We start from the raw sequence: 18,048 nt of genomic DNA, 5'->3' as shown, positions 1-18,048 counted from the left end.
TTCGCGGCGCAATCATGTCAAAGGTCGGGGCAAACCAACACTGTGGTCGACACAAACCAACTTCCTTGCCCCCACTAAGAATATTTCTTTGAGCGCAGGGTCAATAGAAAGCAAGGAAGCACTAAGACCGCACTAGGGCAAATGACAGACCCGCCACCTGCCTAAGATTATCTCTCTTCCTCCTTTACTTAGATTTTTCTGGTACAGCTAAAGCTAAACTTTGAATCCTTTGTAGGCATCTCAGAATTAGATAGCTGATACAAAAAAACCTGTACATAGCAAACCGCCTGCTCAACTAATCGGAGCATCCTGTACAAACGAGTCGTCAGCTTCACCAATTGAAGCCCTGTATGTAGAAAATTGTCTGCTCAACTAATCGGAGCACCCTGTACAAACGAGACGTCGGCTTCATCAATTGATGTCCTGTATATAGCAAACTGTTAGCTCAATCAATCGGAGCGCCTTATACAAATCGAACGTCGGCTTCGCCAATCGAAGCCTTGTATATAGCAAACTACAAACTTCGCCAACCAAGCAACTCGCATCGTCGCTCCGTCACAATGGATGCCAGAATAGACAGTCGCAAACCTCGTCATCGATGTTCTGCCAATCGATGGCCGCAACTTAGCTTGGCAGTCAAGAGTATCTCTTAGGCATTCTTTTATTCAATTTGCTATTACTTTGAATGTTTTAACATTTTGCTCATGCAGCTTTAGGCATGATTATGATTTTAGTCAATCATTCCCAAGCGGATATTACTTTACATTTCAGTGCAAAGCTCTCCTAACAAGTGGAGACGCACTCTACAAATCAAGCTCTACCAATAAGCGGAGACGCACTATACCAATCAAGCTCTCCCAGCAAGCAAAGACAATTTTCAAATGCTCTGTTAGCTGTGAAATGGTACACAGCCTGGCTAACAAATCGAGTCAAGATCAAGTTTTCCATCATCCCGATCCCAAATAACGGCTCGCCGACAACCATGCATCATCATTCCTGCAACATTTAAATCGCATCTTAATATATTGGTATGCGTATATTTTATTTGTTTTGCAGGAACAAACACCACATCGTGGAACTTTTCTAAGAAGCAGATCAAACTATAACACTATAGGGACAGCAAGCCTATTAGCGGGCCAAGGACCCAAGTTCAAGACGACCGTGAAACTTAAAGTTTTCAAATCCTTCAAATCAAGCCGCACAACTCAAGCTATCACGAGTGCCCAATCCTCCGTCTCACTGTATCATCATAATGCGATATTGGGGCAATTCTTGCGAGTGTCGCTTCCTCAAAATCTTCACTCCAGAACTATATGATGCCTGATCCTCATTAAGCCTGAGGTATGTAAGTAATTCAAAGCCAGAATTCGGCCCCAATATTTCCAAAATTCTTTCTAAAATCCTCCCAGAATCTTCCTTAACTCAATCCTGCAACTCATAATCTTCATGCCACTCCTGCAATACATGCCTAAAGTCGGGAAAAATTAGGCTTTGGTTCAATTTCTTTGCCCGAAAACTCTTTCATCGTCTCCGGTCAAAGAGGGGTAGCTGTTGACGACCAATTTTGACCATCCCCTTTTAAATTAATTTATTTATACTTAATAATTTACAATAAATATTTTTAACTATTTTCTAGCAATAAATATCTATTTTTACAAATTGATTAAATATTAGTTTTAAAATTAATCACGTAGTATTAATATTATGTAATTAAAAATATATTTACTATTTTAAAAATTTTAAGATAACTTTTATATATACATTACATAGGTTCTATAATTAATTTGATGAATTGCTCTTTAATTTCTAGTTAATTAGACTACTATGTTAAAATTTCGAAATTAGTGTTACAATTTAGAAGAAAAAAACAAAGTATTTTGTAAAGAATCAATTAAAATAACTAGTAATATATATAATAATTATAATTTTACCACTTCTATTTAAATTAAATTCAAAAGGGGATTAAAAGACAAAAGGTCTACAGTTGCAATTCTCAATCAAATGTAAAATGGCCATTTCTTAAATTTATTTTAGCCCAATTATCAAGCCCAGTCCGAAGTATACCCACTCCAAACACTCCTCTCTTTCCACTGTGGCGATCCGTGCCATCTCTTTCAAACCAATCACCGTGTACCATATCACCCTCCCACACCACTCACAGAACAAACACACTCACATCTAAACCGTTGGTCTATCTTATCAACGATTCACATTTAATCTCCGATTTTCTCTTAATTTTAAATACCTACCCCAGAGATCTCATCCCGACAGTCCAAAATCTCATCATCTAACGGACACCAAAAATCTCCCTTAAAAATTGCTAATGACCAAATTATAAGGACCGTTGATCTCAAAGATCAATGGCCCAGATTCTATCTCTTGACTTTAACCCTAGAGACAGGCCCCTACTCCTCCCAAACCCTAATCATTCACTCCTTGACTCGGCCGTCCCCTTTCCCCTTCCTCTCTCTATTCTCTCAAACTCTCATAAACCTAAATCAACCAAAAGCTTGCACAAATCCCTGCAAAGTCTCAAATCAACCACAAAATCATTCCTATTGTCAGCTAAACCTGCGAATCCTGATGTCTTCTTCCTTTTTTCAACATTAAGATTCAAAATCCCCAAATCCAAAAACCCTAATCCAGAAATGAAACTTTGAATCATCTATGGTCTTTTAAATCCATGACATGCATGTGTATCTATCTTGTCCCTGTACTAGGAATCTTGTTATTTTTTTTTCCGTTTTCACCGTTTAGTTTCAAAAGACGTAGTATCGAAATCACAGACCAAAGAATGAAATCTCAAATTGTCTCAGACCTTATTTGTTCTTTCAAATCAAAGCACATGAGGAGCCTCTTTAGAACTTCATCATGAATATTCTGTACCCAGAGGTCAAACGTAGTGACCTCTAGGTTTTTGGGCTTTGTCCGATGGGTTTTCTTCAACGGTCAATTGCTCTCCACTCAGGTAAAATTTTCATTCATTTTCCCCCTCTGTCTCTAAGATCTTCACTTGATTTTGCTATCATCATCAATATTTCGTCACTTTTCACTCACAATTTTGAATCTGATCGAAACCCTAGAGCCTTAATGGCACTTTAAAAAGGGCTTTTAATGTTCTCACCTAACAACATCTAGACAATCACCTACCACAACCTAGAATCACCAACTAGAACAATCATCTAAGAGCAATTATGAGAATCCAGAACCTTGGGTTTCTTATTGATTTCCTTTTCTTTTGTTTCCTAAGTGCTTTCACTGCTTCGAGCTTGAAATCTTGGGTATTAGGCGATAAAGAAGGATCCATGTTAGGTCTGATGCCCTCGAAAAGGTCAGTATACTTCTAACTTTTCTCTACTATTCATCTTATCTGGATATTATGAATATGCTTGTTATCTTTTGTGAACTATAGTCGTTTATGATGCTTATAACCAGTATAGAAATATTATTCTTTGTTCATGATAAGATGTTGTCTGCTTACGATCAATTTTCATGCCTCTTAAGTTTTTAATTAATGGTGATCAAGTTATTATGTGACTGCTGATGACTTTCATTTTCGAGTTTAAACAGTCTGTATGATTAAGCTGTAATGTACCTTGAATGACTGCTCATGTTTACCTAAACTTCATAGTCTTTCACCCATGATTCTGATGTGATCTATACCTCTACATAGTGTTTCCCAACATTCTGTCTATCTTGTGATCGAGTTTATTATTTAATACTCCTAACTGAGATAAACCTAAAATGTTCATAAGTTCATATCATCCACCATTTAATTATAACATGAAAAAATCTAAGTGTTTAGATACTTTCCTTCTCTATAACTGTATTTGCTAACTCTGTAGGCAACTTCTGGGTTAACACTATGACATTCTCATGACTTTATCTAGTTATTGGTTGCATCTATTGAAACAGTCTTGTTGAGGTGTACTTTTATGAATATCAATAACTTTGCTATATATATTCTGCTAAAATTAAGTCACTCCTCATAAAAAGCAAGTCATAATCATGTTGACTGGTAATTTCTGCTAAGCTAAACACAGTGCCTCATGTTTAGCTAAAGCCTTCAGTTACACGTTTAAGTCGAAACCTGTTTGATATCGCATTTTCTTGTCTAGCCTCTTCTATGCTATTGCTGACTTTGTGAATCTTACATTCAGTTGTCACTGAGGTATCTCTCATAAAGCAGGACCTAGTCATTCTTGTTATAGTCAAAAATGATAATTTTAAGCTGAGTGTGATTACTTCATATCTAGATACTAATTTAAGCTATACACCTGAGTTAAACCTGTTTTGGTATAATACTTCCTTTGTCTATAACTCCCTCTCTTCATGACATGGCTAACTTGATTCTATAACATGTAAAGCTCCCCTGTCTGTATAAGATTACAATCCCACTTGAAGTGTCTATGTATAACTGACTGAATATTGCATGTATTTCTGTCTGACTCTATGATTCTATGTTTTTGTTTAAAACTGTACTCAGTCCTTTCCTCATTGCAAATTTGAACTGAACCTGGTTTCTAAATCTTATGAGAAGTTCTTTGTTGATACTGTCTGAACATGATGGCTTGTTTAAGGTTAATACTATTAGGAATATGATCATGTTGAGCCCGTAGAGATTCCATGTTCAAATCTGTGAACCTATAGTCATATTGAGAGTTTTTATCATGTTTCTGATATCTCTGATAACGTTTTAAAAAGTGTTAGTTGTAACTATTTGCCTGAACCTTTGTTAACACCTTTTAAATTCCAAGTAGTGTGACTAATTCATGCATGTACTAGTAGAAAGCTAATGCACCTGTAGCCGCATCTCTTTACTGTTGGGCCTGCTTTCTTGAGGCCTAATTACCAGAGTCCAATCCTCTTTCCCTCAATTCCCTTTATTATTGTCTATTGCTTCATTAATCTAGTTTACTGCTTCATTACCTTTTATCTACTACTTTGTTTCTTTATCACATCTTTGTTGTCATGTATATAATACTCATATATTAGATCACATACTTTATTTCATGCTTTAATGTCATATAAAACATAGGCAAGCCTTAAATAATATAGGATTTAAAAAAAAAGAATTAGTTAGTAATTAATCCCCATTTCGTTAATTATATTTGTTTATATCATACTATGTTCTCGCTCACTTTCCTTTTCTTAAAAGATTTTGAAGCCCAGAATTTAGTAAAAATAACAGCCCATTTTCAAAAGGAAATCAGATCCAAATCGTAAGGCTAGAAAACCGACTCTTTCCAAAGATCAAAGTGTTGCTGCCCAGCAAGAATTTCAAAACCATTTTTCTCAAGTCAAAATTTAAGATTTCAGAATCTAAGGTATATGTAGTTTCATTTTCTCACAAACACCTTTTAGAGTTATATGAACACTCATTCCCTAAATCAAGTGTTTTCATAACTTAACCTCTTTTCACAAGCTTTATAAAAATATAGACCACTTACATACAAGTTTCAAAACTCTTTCAACATATCTCTAGACTCCTTTATAAATTCACATCCTTTTAAAGGTCTCATGTTCCTTTTATTAAAATCATGCTCTCCCTTAGATATACAGTAAGCCATACTCTTTAAAAGTAATTAAGCATAGTATAAATAACTGATCCCTTAAGATTAGTCTAAGTCCTATGGAGCTACCTTAGGTAGATTTTAAGGGGTGCCTAACACCTTCCCCTTAGAAGAACAAGAACCCTTACCCGTAATCTTACCGGTTAACAGACCAATAATAAATGTGACTTAGTAATTAAATAGGTACCCTAGTATACCTTCAAATATTAGGTGGCGACTCTCTTTTCTCTGTTGTTGTTAACAGACCGATAAAGAATATTACTTAGTAATTAAATAGGTACCCTATTATACCTTCAATTATTAGGTGGCCACTCTCTTTTATCAACAACATAGAAACCACAAGTTGAATCTTATTTTGACTAGTGCAAAATAGGGTGCAACAATGATAACTTTGAGTTGCGGCTTGATTTGAAAGATTTGAAGAATTAGAGTTCTACTTATCGTTTTGAGTTTAAGCTCAGATCCTTGGCCCGCTAATGAGTTTGTTGTCTCTCATAGCATTGTAGCTTGGTTTGCTGCTTAGAAAAAGTTCCACATTGAGATGTTTGTTCCTGTAAAAAAGAAATACACACATACCCATATATTGCAATGCAGAATATGTTAAAATGTGATATAAATGATGCAGGAATGATAATGCTTGGCTGCCGGTGAGACATTATGTTGGATCGGGATGATGGGGTACTTGAACTTGACTCGATTTGTTGGCCAGGTTGTGTACTGTTCCGTAGTTATAGGAGCATGGAGTCTCCTCGTGTCGGAAGTAGTTGTAGAATGCATCTCCGCTTATTGGGAGAGCTTTGCATTGAAAAAGTATCTCCGCTTGTTGGGAGAGTTTTGCATTAAAAACGTGTCTCCGCTTGTTGGGAGAGCTTGACTTGTAGAGTGCGTCTCCGCTTGTTGGGAGAGCTTTGCACTTGAAAAATGTAAAGTAATCTCCGCTCGGGAGCGATTTGACTAAAAACATAATCATGCCTGAAATTGCACGAGCAAAACGTCAAAACATTCAAGATAATAACAAAGGAAAAGAAAAGCATGCCCAAGAGATACTCTTGACTACGAAGCTAAGTTGCGGCCATCGATTGACATAACGACGGTGACGAGGTTTGAGATTATATATTTTGATCTCTGCTATGACGGAGCGAACAATTTGCTATATACAGGGCTTCAATTGGCGAAACCGATATTCACTTTGTACAGGGTGCTCCGATCGATTGAGCTGACGATTTGCTATATATAGGGCTCTAATTGGTAAAGATGGTAGCTCGTTTTGTACAAGGTGCTCCGATTGGTTTAGTAGGCAGTTTGCTATATACAGGGCTTCAATTGGTCAAGCCAGTAGTTTATTTTGTACCAGGTGCTTTGATTGGTTGAGCAGATAGTTTTCTATGTACAATGTGCCCTTTCCGCAATAGCGATCTGACTCCAAGGTACCTGCAAAGGATTCAAGAATTAGTTTCAGTTGTACCCGAAAATTTAAATAAAGGAGAAGGGGTGATAATCCTGGGAAAGTGGTGAATCCGTCATTTTCCCCAGTGTAATCCCAATATTTCCTTGCGTCCTGTTGACACTGTACTCAAAGAAAAATTCTTGGAGGGAGGGAGGAGTTGGTTTGTGTCAACCACAGTGTTGGTTTTTCCCCAGCCGTTGATATGGTTACGCCACGAAGTTCGGTAGGTGGAATGAATTACTATATTTTAGAAAACATTTTTTGAAAATCTTTGTTTTTATTGAAAATGTTGTCATTCCGGATTATGACATCCTACGAATGGTTCTCCAAACATGAGTGTTGCTTCTTGAAAAATCTACCCCGTTGGTGTCGATCTTCCACAATGCTTCTGACAATGCGGTTGCTTGTCGTAGCGGCTATGTCCTAATTCAAACTAATGCACTACAAAGGTCTCCTTAAGGTCATGAACGAACCCTTTCGGGTTGCCTACGTATCCAAAACGGAATTAGATCTAAGCGTAGTTCGTGAATGATGATAAAAATATGATGAAGATGATCGAGCCTGATTCAGGCAGCCTACGTATCCAAATAGAATCAGGTCGAGACGTAGTTCGATTACAATAGATGCAAAATGATGAGATTAAGAATGAAATGGTAAAGTCTGACTCAGACTGTCTATGTATCCAAATGAAATCAGGCTAGGACGTAGTTCAATTACAAAAGACAACTAATTTCAATGAGGATTGCCTACGTATTCCTTCTCGAGGAAATCAAGTCATACAAAATGGTATTTGGATTTTCTATTACAAAATAAAGGAGGGAGAAAAATCGAACCCTACGTGGGCTGCCTACATATGCCTTTGTGGGAAGTCAGGTTGAATGTAGTTCTGTTATAGCAAAACCTAACTCTATTTGCCTTCAAACATAATATCTCTTGATTACATATGAGTTGATGGGGTTCGTGTTGACTCTTCTATCCATTTCTTCCAAAATTAAAGATCCACCTGACAACACTCAGTGAACCACGTAAGGTCCTTGCCAATTTGGTCCGAACTTTCCTTTGGCTTCTTCCTGGTGGGGGGAAAGTTTCTTCAGAACCAATTGCCCCAGTGTGAACTGGCGAGGCTTCACCCTTTTGTTAAATGCAGTGGCCATCCTATTCTAATACAGTTGACCATGGCATACTGCATCCATTCTCTTCTCCTCAATGAGCATGAGTTTCTCCTGTCTGACCCGTATCCACTCTGCATCATCCAACTTGGCCTCTTGGATGACCCTTAAGGATGGTATCTCGACCTCCGCGGGTATCACAGCTTTGATGTCATATACTAACGTGTACGGCGTTGCCCCAATGGATGTTCTCATGGTGGTCCGATAACCTAGTAAGGCAAAGGATAGTTTCTCGTGCCATTTCATGTGATTATCCACTATCTTTCGTAGAATTTTCTTGATATTATTATTGGCTGCCTCAACTGCTCCATTCATTTGTGGTATGTAGGCTGTGGAGTTGCGATGGACGATTCTGAACTTCTTGCAGATTTCCCTCATGAGATCGCTATTGCGGTTAGCGGCATTGTTAGTGATGATCGACTCAGGTATTCCAAATTGGCAGACGATATTGTTTCGGACGAAATTCGCCACTACCTTTTTGTGATGGCCTTGTAGGTAGATGCTTGACCCATTTGGTGAAGTTATTGATGGCTACCAAGATGAAGTGCCCATTTGATGCAGCGGGCTCTATAGATCCAATTTTCATGACCCAAGTGGCAAACGGCCAAGGCGAACCCATCACACTCAACTTATTAAGCAAAACCCGAATAAATCCCATGAATCCAGCTCTCAAGATCTTCTTGGCTAATGTGAACCCATTCATGTGGGATCTGCACGTTCCTACATGTATTTCTTCCAATAATCTCGTTGCCTCGGTGACATCTACATATCTCAACAAACCCAAGTCTGGGGTCCTCCTATGTAGGACTTCCCCGTTAGGGAAAAAGTGATTCTCCAGCCTCCTGAGAGCTCGCTTCTAACTAGTAATAGCATTTTTTTGGGGACTCTCTTATTTCGAGGAATCTCTTGATGCCATGGTACCATGGTTTATCATCTGACTCTTCATCTACATTGAAGCAATATGCATGTTAATCCCTGATCTCTACCTTGATAGGGTCAATATAGTTCTTATCTGGATGTTGAATCATGGACGATAGAGTTGCAAGGGCATTGGTGAACTCATTCTGGACCCTGGGAACGTGCTTAAACCCAATCTTCGTGAACTTTTTGCATAACTCTTTTACACAGCACAGATACAAAAGAATCTTGACGTCTTTGGTGGACCACTCCCCTTGGACTTGGTCTAGCAATAGATCGGAATCCCCTATGACCAAAAGTTCTTTGATGTTCATGTCTACTGCCATTCTGATCCGAAGGATGCATACTTCGTATTCAGCCATATTATTGGTACAAGGAAATCTTTTGTTGATGCGGGATAGTGCTACCCGGATTCCAAAATTAGGACTGCCCCAGTTCCTACTCCTTTGAAATTCGCTGCTCCATCGAAAAATATTTTCCACCCAGGGTATGACTCTGCAATATCTTCTCCGGCGAACAATACCTCTTCATCCGGAAAGTACGTAGTGAGCGGCTTGTAATCTATATCAACTGGATTCTCTGCGAGGTGGTCGGCTATACCTTGTCCCTTGATAGCCTTTTGGGTTATGCACACGATGTCAAATTCTCTGAGGTGAATCTGCCATTTAGCTAGCTTTACGGTAGGCATCGGCGTCTGAAATATATACTTGAGCGGCTCGAGCTGAGATATCAAATGTGTAGTATATGCTGATATGTAATGCCTCAATTTCTGGGTAATCCAAGTTAGAGCATAGCAAGTGTGCTCTATCAAAGTGTATTTTGCCTCGCATGGTGTGAACTTCTTACTTAAGTAGTAGATGGCTTGCTTTTTTCTCCCAGTTTTATCGTGCTATCCCAACATACATCCGAAGGCGTTATCCAAAACTGACAGATATACCAACACTGGTGGATTTGACAAGTCCTCCTTAATCTGGTTGATGGATGTCTGACACTCTTCTATACACTTTGTGGCAACGTTCTTTTTCAGCACCTTGAAAATAGGTTCACAAATTACTGTGGACTGGGCTATGAAACGACTGATGTAATTCAGCCTACCTAGGAAACTCATCACATCCTTCTTACTCTTGGGTGGTGGCAAATCCTGGATGGTCTTGATCTTTGATGGATCCAATTCTATCCCTTTTCTGCTTACGATGAAGCCTAACAATTTTCCAGTAGGGACTCTGAATGCACATTTTGCCGGATTCAATTTCAAGTTGTACCTCCGTAGGTGCTCGAAACATTTCTTCAAATTGTCCAAATGTTCTGAACTTTTTCGAGACATGATGATGATGTCATCCGCATATACCTCGATCTCCTAGCGAATCATGTCGTGAAAGAGGGTCGTTATGGCCCTCATAAAAGTGGCACCAGCATTTTTGAGGCTGAACGGCATGGCTCTATAGTAGTAAACTCCCCAAGGTATGGTAAAGGCTGACTTTTCTGCATCTTCCTCGTGCATCAATATCGGGTGGTATCCAGCAAAATGATCCATGAACGACTGCAGTTCATGCTTCATGCAATTATCGATGAGGAGGTGGATATTTGGTAAAGGGAATGACTAGCTTTGTTGAGATCTCGGTAATCCACGCATATCCTTATCTTCTCGTCTTTCTTGGGTACTGGGATGATATTTGCTAACCAGCTAGGATAATTGGTGACCCTTACTACATTTGCCTCTATTTGTTTTGTTACTTTTTCCTTTATCCTCAAACTCAAGTCGGGCTTGAATATTTCTGGGTTTTTGCTTGATTGGCGGTCTGGCGGGATCGGTAGGCAGTCGATGCGAGACGATGTCAGTACTTAATCCAGGCATGTCATCATATGACCATGTGAACACATCAATGTATTGTCGGAGGAGCTCAATCAGTTCTTCTTTCTACTCTGCTTCTAGATGGATGTTGATTCGGGTTTCTTTCACGTCTTCCTGGCTTCCGAGATTGATCATTTTCGTTTCTTCAAGGTTGCGCTTTTTCTGACTGTATAGTTGTTCGATCTCTTATGGGAGACTGTCTGGAATCATACTCCTTGTAATCTGGGTCGTCTCACTGGACGATTTCGTTACATGTCACAATCGCGGAATGCGGGTTTTTATCGTTTTGATTACTGAAAACAAAAACTAAGTATAAATGAAGCGGTAAATAAATTTGCAATATTTTAAGAAAACGATTCTTTTTATTTCATCAAAAGAGGAACGTCTAACCGTTCAAAAAGAGGCATATGACAAAAAGCTACACACACGGTGCAACCCTCAATTGACCGTGCGCTTTTCAAAAGACAACTTTTACAATTCCATACTACCAAGACTCCCGGCTAACTAAAGACGGGCTGTCACTCCAATTCCACAGTTCCTTTCTTGGTTTGGCTTTCCGAATGGTTGATGTCTTGATGTCAGTTCCTTCACAACATTCTTCGATCATAGTCACGAACAACCTTCCCATTCAATCGATGATATCATCTTATGGCGCTGAACTCTGGCACGTACCCAAAACATGCTCTGGCACAAAAACCTTTTTCCCGGATCTACCGGTACAAGTTTTCCCCATCGGAGGCTGATATCCTATGTTGGCCCTTCCTTTCTACCCATTTGGCTTTATTAGTTCTGTAATCCCGTCTGATTTGGCTCCCAACCCGGTTCCTGGTTTGTATCCATATTTCATCATCTCTCTCATGGCCATATTTGATCTATACGACAACTGCATTCCCAATTTTGCTCAGTCTCTTCTATTTTGGTGGTCTGTATGATTTCTACTGCATGAAAAGCAACTCAATTTAGATCTTCAACGAACGGGACTGTGTGCTTCAAATAAGCTGATTGGCCCCATTCGCCATGGACCACGATCTCTTAACAACCCCACTCAAATTTCATACATTGGTGTAGGGTGGATGGGATGGCCCCTGCCATGTGTATCTAGGGTCTTCCCAATAGTAAGTTGTATGAAGAGGAAATATCCATTACATGAAATAGTATAGGATATTCAACTTGTCTGATGTACAAAGCCAAATAAATTTCTCCAATAACATCCTTCTGCGAACTATCAAAAGCCCTTACTCTCCCATGGCTTTCCTTGACTTCTCTCAGGTGGATTCCCAACTCTTGCAAAGTGGAGAGCGGGCAGATGTTTACTCCTGACCCTCCACCAACCAGTACTCGGGACACCACCTTGTCCCCACATTTTACAGTGATATGTAGAGCTTTGTTGTGACTCACGCCTTCGACAGGAAGCTCATCCCTTCGAAAAGTGACCATATTTACTTTGATCATTTTCCTAATAGTTGTAGCCAGTGCTTCACTGGTGGTGTTACTTGACACACTTACCCCACTTAGTACTCTCATCAGGGCATCTTTATGACTGTCGAAGCTCATCAGTAAGTCTATGATTGATATTTGCACTGTAGTTTTCTTCAATTGCTTCTCCACGGAGTATTCCTTAGTCGACATTCTCTTCCATAATTTTGCGGTCTCGGGGACTGTTATATTTCTTCTTTGAATCTGCTCTCTTCCCAAATTCCCTCAATTTTCATCTTCAGGAGCGTAGCATCTCTGTGACCTAGTCATACCATGGGCTGCTGCGGAGTCTGTCATCTTGGTTTTCCCCTTTTGTTGATATGTCCATGGGATGGTTTTGTATTCCTGACCATCTTCACCCCCTATAGCAACGGCAGGTTTTCGCTGATAAGTCTGAATCGTTACCATTCATCTCACTTGTACTGTGATCATCGGAGTCCTTTGAAGCGGGATCCTTGCGGCCTCTACATTCCCTATCATGACAATAATTCCTTTCAATTCATATTCTTCATCTAAGGTGATCATGTTGACCCCCTAATTCCAGTGATTCGGCAGCAGATTGTGCTTCACATTTGGCGGAGCCGGAGTGCACTGAATGGCTCCGCTTTTGATCAGTGTTTCAATTTCAATTTTCAGCTAAAAATAATTTTCAGTATCATGCCTGGGCACATTTGAATGGCACATGTACCTATGGTTGCATCAAAATACTTTGAGGGATACTCAAGAACCCTTCTTTCCACTAGGTGTATCAATCCTGCTCTTCTCAACCTTTCAAACAATTGAGCTAGAGGCTCAGCAATCGGGGTATAATTTCTAGGACCCCTCTCTTCAAAATTTGGACGAGTGCGTGGTGCATAAGTGGGTCGGTTTTGATGAGTGGTGGTTTGGACAGGAGCATATGGTCGTTGTGGATTCAGTTTATTATGGGATCGAGGAGGGTTATATTGAGGTTGGGGATGGGAATATTGCCTGTGTTGTAGACTACAGCGTAGGCGGGTGGTGATGAATGGTTGTTTGGGGAATAAGAAGTGTTTCCATGATGTGGGTTGGGTTGATAGTAAGGGATGACTGTTGAAACTTCTTCTTTTTTCTTCTTTCTGCTACAGATTGACCATGATTGGATTGCCTTGTTGGCTACTTATAGGGCAGCCATGGGTTGTACTTTGTCAGATTTTATACCTTTTTCTAAGAAATCTCCCATTTTGACCATTTCGGGGAATTTCTGTCCCATCATACCCATCATTGTTTCAAAGTATATCCCTTACTGGACCCTGATGAAATACTTAGTCAATTCACTGTCATCCAATGGAGGTTGTTCCCTGGCGGGTTGTGACCAGATCATTCTACTCTTCTTGGAGCCTTCTTATCTTTGGTATTGGAATATGTCTGTTATACTCATCCTCATATAGTGTTGTCCTCGTCCATAGAGTCACATCCTAGATTAACCAGGACTTTCTGAGAACGTGCAAGGGTGAGTATGGATGGATGCCCTCAAGCCTTATCAGCTCAATGAAATATTTCTAAGGAGTCCTTAGGATTTCCCTCCCCCCTAACCATGACAACTTCCAATTGACCAATTCTCCACTTAGGTTAGTCGGTATTTCTCTCCACTCTTCTTGTCCATGTGAGCAGATCTAATGTCTCATCCTTTCGTTATGGCTGCGGATCATATTGTTGATGCCCACAAAGTAGTGAATTATGGCCTCTCGCTGGAAAAAATATTCTGTGTCCCAGATCTGAAGCAACAAAGCCCTTAGAGAAATCATACCCTCGTGCACATGCAGACAAAGCCCTTAGAATCTCAAGTAACACCATCGGTTCCAGAGTAGCTTGGAGATTATCGTGGAATGTTGTTAGAACCATAGGTAACGGGTTGATGTTGATCTGACCTATTCTTTGCGGGAAGACCAACAATCCTAATAGCGCCAATGAGAATGTGATGGGCCTGAGACTCTCCCATGTTGCTTGATCACATTGAAATTCTCCCGAGTACTATTCATAGCTTTCACGATGTCCGAACCTACCGAACAGTTTATCTAGGCTCACCATCTGTTCTTGATGTTTCTCAAACTTCGACTATTTGCCAGGCCCAGAGTATCTAGGAACCTGTAACCGAGCATGGTGACTGGCAATATTGGTCTCATCACTGTAAATGGTAGCTCCGTGAAACTAATAACTTCTTTCAATGTCGTCACTAACTCACAATCAGCAAACTTGAACACCACCTTAGTCGGATCCCAAATCTCTATCAGCAGGAAGTAAGCACATGGTCTACTCGGATATTTAACAAAGTGGACAGTGCCCCCAGGTGTGTCCAAATCGCATCTTCGTGCTCTCGGCGGATATTCTTCCACCACTGCTTCAGCTTGTGGGGTGCTCCCATCACCATATTAATCTCGGGTATATTTTAGTTGATTTCCATTTCTGAAATGGGTAAAGAAAGGTTTTGGTAAGTGTCTGCTTTGGATCTTTAGGTGTCTCATCAGGTTTGTTTGTCTTTCCAATGTTTCTTTAATCCTATGCTTTTTAAGGCTTGCCTAGATTATCCACATGATTCAAAGATATAGAATAAAACATTCAATCAAATATGGTAAGTCTTATATACACATGAGAAAGAAGGATAGTAGAATGTAATAAAATAGTAAAGGGAAAGGATGGACTCTGGTTTGGGCTTGAAGAGAGGTAGGCCCAAAAAATAGTAGTACGGACAACAGTAGACTTCAGGTTTACAAATGCGCAGGTGCAGGACTTGGGCCCGAGTTCTTTGAGAACTCGGCAAGCCCAATTGTAATACATGTTCAAAAAAAGAAAGAAAGTCATTAGATATACTATTTCAATGTACATGGTTATGCATGAAACAAACTATCATGGGCCTAAATCGAATTACACAGTTAATAAGCAATCTAGAATATGAAAATTAGTGTAGAGTCACAAATGGCCAAGGGATTCACAATGAAGCTTTTTGTTGTTATTAAACACTAAACCTAAAAGAAGTAATAAATGTCAATAGGTTAGAGGCTAAGGGTAGAATTCCATTCAAGGACAAGACACTCTTTGGATCCCTGACACTTCAAAGTTCCCAAGGGTCTCAAGGCCCAGGGCAGTGCTTGTGTTAGGGAGAGAAACCCAACCAAGAACTAAACTCTATTCCCAAATACCCCTAATCTCTCACACCCATTCTTCCCTACAGGTTTAAGTGCCAATAAGTCACTCACTGTAAATCCTCATACCACAGTGATACCAGACCATAGGAGTATGCATCAACTAATACATAAAACCATAGGATCATAAGATAGCCAATCACCCTAGTGTAATCACAATCTAACAAAGGTATATGATTCACTGTGAATAACATGACAAATTAGGCATGCTCAAAGAGATTAACTTCAGGTGCACACGGGAACAATAGCATTTGGCAGATTACTTCTGAAACCTAAACTCTTGGATCATATGCCTCAGGAGTAGAGTAAATGCATAGTTCAAATTTGTAAAGTTCATGGACACGGATTTATTTTTTCTTAACATCCTCCAATTAGATTAGTCAAAGATTGGTTCTAACTTAAGTCTTATCTTCTAGCACACACAGGTTAACAGTTTCAATAGGAACTCCTAGCGAATGTTAACATAGATATAAGTGAACAGCTTCAGTTTAACTTCTAAGGAGTATTAGAAGGGGTGCAGATTAACAACTATAATTAAAACTTCAAAAGGGTATTCACAGAATCTCAAGCTAACAGTCTTGTTTTACTCTAAAGACCATGGCATGATTACTTCTTTCTAAGAGCTTTCAACTTCATACTTATCTCTTTAGATAATAAAGCATGTTGTTATACTCAAATAGTAGCAATAGAAGGTTCGCTTAAAGTTCACAACCTAGGTCTAGTTCACTTAAGAGAGATTGGTGAAGTTCTAAGGATAATGTAGGCATGTACATGATTATGAAGGGCAAGCAGGGGCATTTGAAGAACAAATAAGTGCAGAATGCCCAAGGGAACACCCACAAGATACATTTAGCAGGGATTATAGTATTATAGGGATGTTAACATAATCAAATGAACAACATCTCTTCATGAATTTCAGAAAAGGGGAATGATTACATTAGGGATCTTTTCATGCAAAGCAAGTGTCGGATTTCAGACATAGTGAGACTTAATGTCAGTACTTTAGTACAACAAATGGAATGTACACATCTAAACTAAACCTCACGACTTCAGTTAATGGCATGGTGATCATCAAAACACATACCAAGATAATGCAGGAATTAGCTTAAGACACATTTATGTAATGTGATCAAACAATCATGAGTTTGATGAACTTCTAAGAATCAGTAGAATCACAGAGGCATTTCAGGAAGAGAAGACTGTTTTAAAGGTCTTAGACTAGTGTATGACAATCTTGTCTTACAACTACACAGGTTCATGTTTGTTCGAGTCTAATTTGTCAAGTGAGCCACTACAGATATTAGTAATGCCTAAGTCAAGTTTGTAGAATAACCATGATAGTACTAACAGAACACCAAAAACACTAAATATCAGAATAGCTTGAGAGTTTTTTATGTTGTTTTCAAAGCTTAACAGTAGGCATACGTTATCAGATATTCATTAGGATCAATACATAGTCCTAATTTTAATAACTTAAGGAACTCATGATTCTAGAATTCATTTATCAGCCATATGTCTTTAACAAATACATAAAATAGTCAATAATAGCACATTGTTAATAATATCATTTAGTGAAAGATAACAGGACAAATCATGCTTGCAAATTCAGACGATTAAAAAGAAGAGTAGAGTTAAGGTTTTATTGACCTCTTTTAGGGAAACAAACCAACCAAATGCTTAATATAGCCATTCAGAAAGCCAAAAACTCAAACTTTTAAATCAACAGGCAAGCTCAGAACCAGAAAGAGAGAGGGGAAAGCAGAAATTGAGTAAGAACTGAGACTACAATTGAAAATTTCTAAACGATACTATATGGTATATCAATTTTCTTTAGATGTTAGGTGTTGTTGGTTTTATTAGGTGAGTGCAATTAAGGCTACTATTTATAGTAGCCATTGAAGCTTTTAGGGTTTCAGCAGATTCAAATTAGATAGTGGAGAGTGGCGATTACAAGGTGATGCAAGTAGAGGCGAGTAAAAATCAGAGAAATAGAGGGAAAATCAATGGGAGTATACTTGAGAAGAGAGAATGTGACAGTTGATGGAAAAACCCATCGGGTAAAACTCCAATATCTAGAGGTCACTGCATTTGACATCTGGACCTCGAATAATCATGATGAGGATCTAAAATGTGCTCATGCATGCTCCGATTTAACATAGCACAAAGGAAATCTGGAGATTCAAAGTTGCATCTTTGAGTCTTAGGGTTCGGATTTGGGGGATTTCAAATTTCATTGGTGAAAAGGGAAAGGTTCAGCGAGAATTGCGGACAAAGGAGACATGAGGGATGATTTCCAGATGAATTCATCACCTTGCACAAATTTGTGCAAGGTCTTTGATTGATTTGAGCATGTAAGGTTGAGAGAAAATGGAGAGAAAAGATAAAGGGAGGCGGTCGAGATCGTGTTAGAATGATTAGGGTTTGGGAGATAGGAGTGGTCGTCTCTAGGTTT

General features: G+C 39.2%; 1 protein-coding gene across 1 annotated transcript; it reads right to left on the bottom strand.

The window, feature by feature from the left end:
• Positions 1–8,180: 8,180 nt before the first annotated feature.
• LOC138892503 (uncharacterized) lies at positions 8,181–8,504 on the bottom strand. The gene has a single exon (XM_070176225.1). It carries the CDS (start codon positions 8,502–8,504, stop codon positions 8,181–8,183), a length of 324 nt encoding a protein of 107 aa, XP_070032326.1.
• Between the last annotated feature and the right edge of the window lie 9,544 nt (positions 8,505–18,048).

The sequence above is a fragment of the Nicotiana tomentosiformis genome, chromosome 5 (assembly GCF_000390325.3).
Source record: "Nicotiana tomentosiformis chromosome 5, ASM39032v3, whole genome shotgun sequence".
NCBI classification, from domain to species: domain Eukaryota; kingdom Viridiplantae; phylum Streptophyta; class Magnoliopsida; order Solanales; family Solanaceae; genus Nicotiana; species Nicotiana tomentosiformis.
The sequence above is the reverse complement of the archived record's forward strand: the minus strand, read 5'-3'. Positions and strand labels throughout refer to the sequence as shown.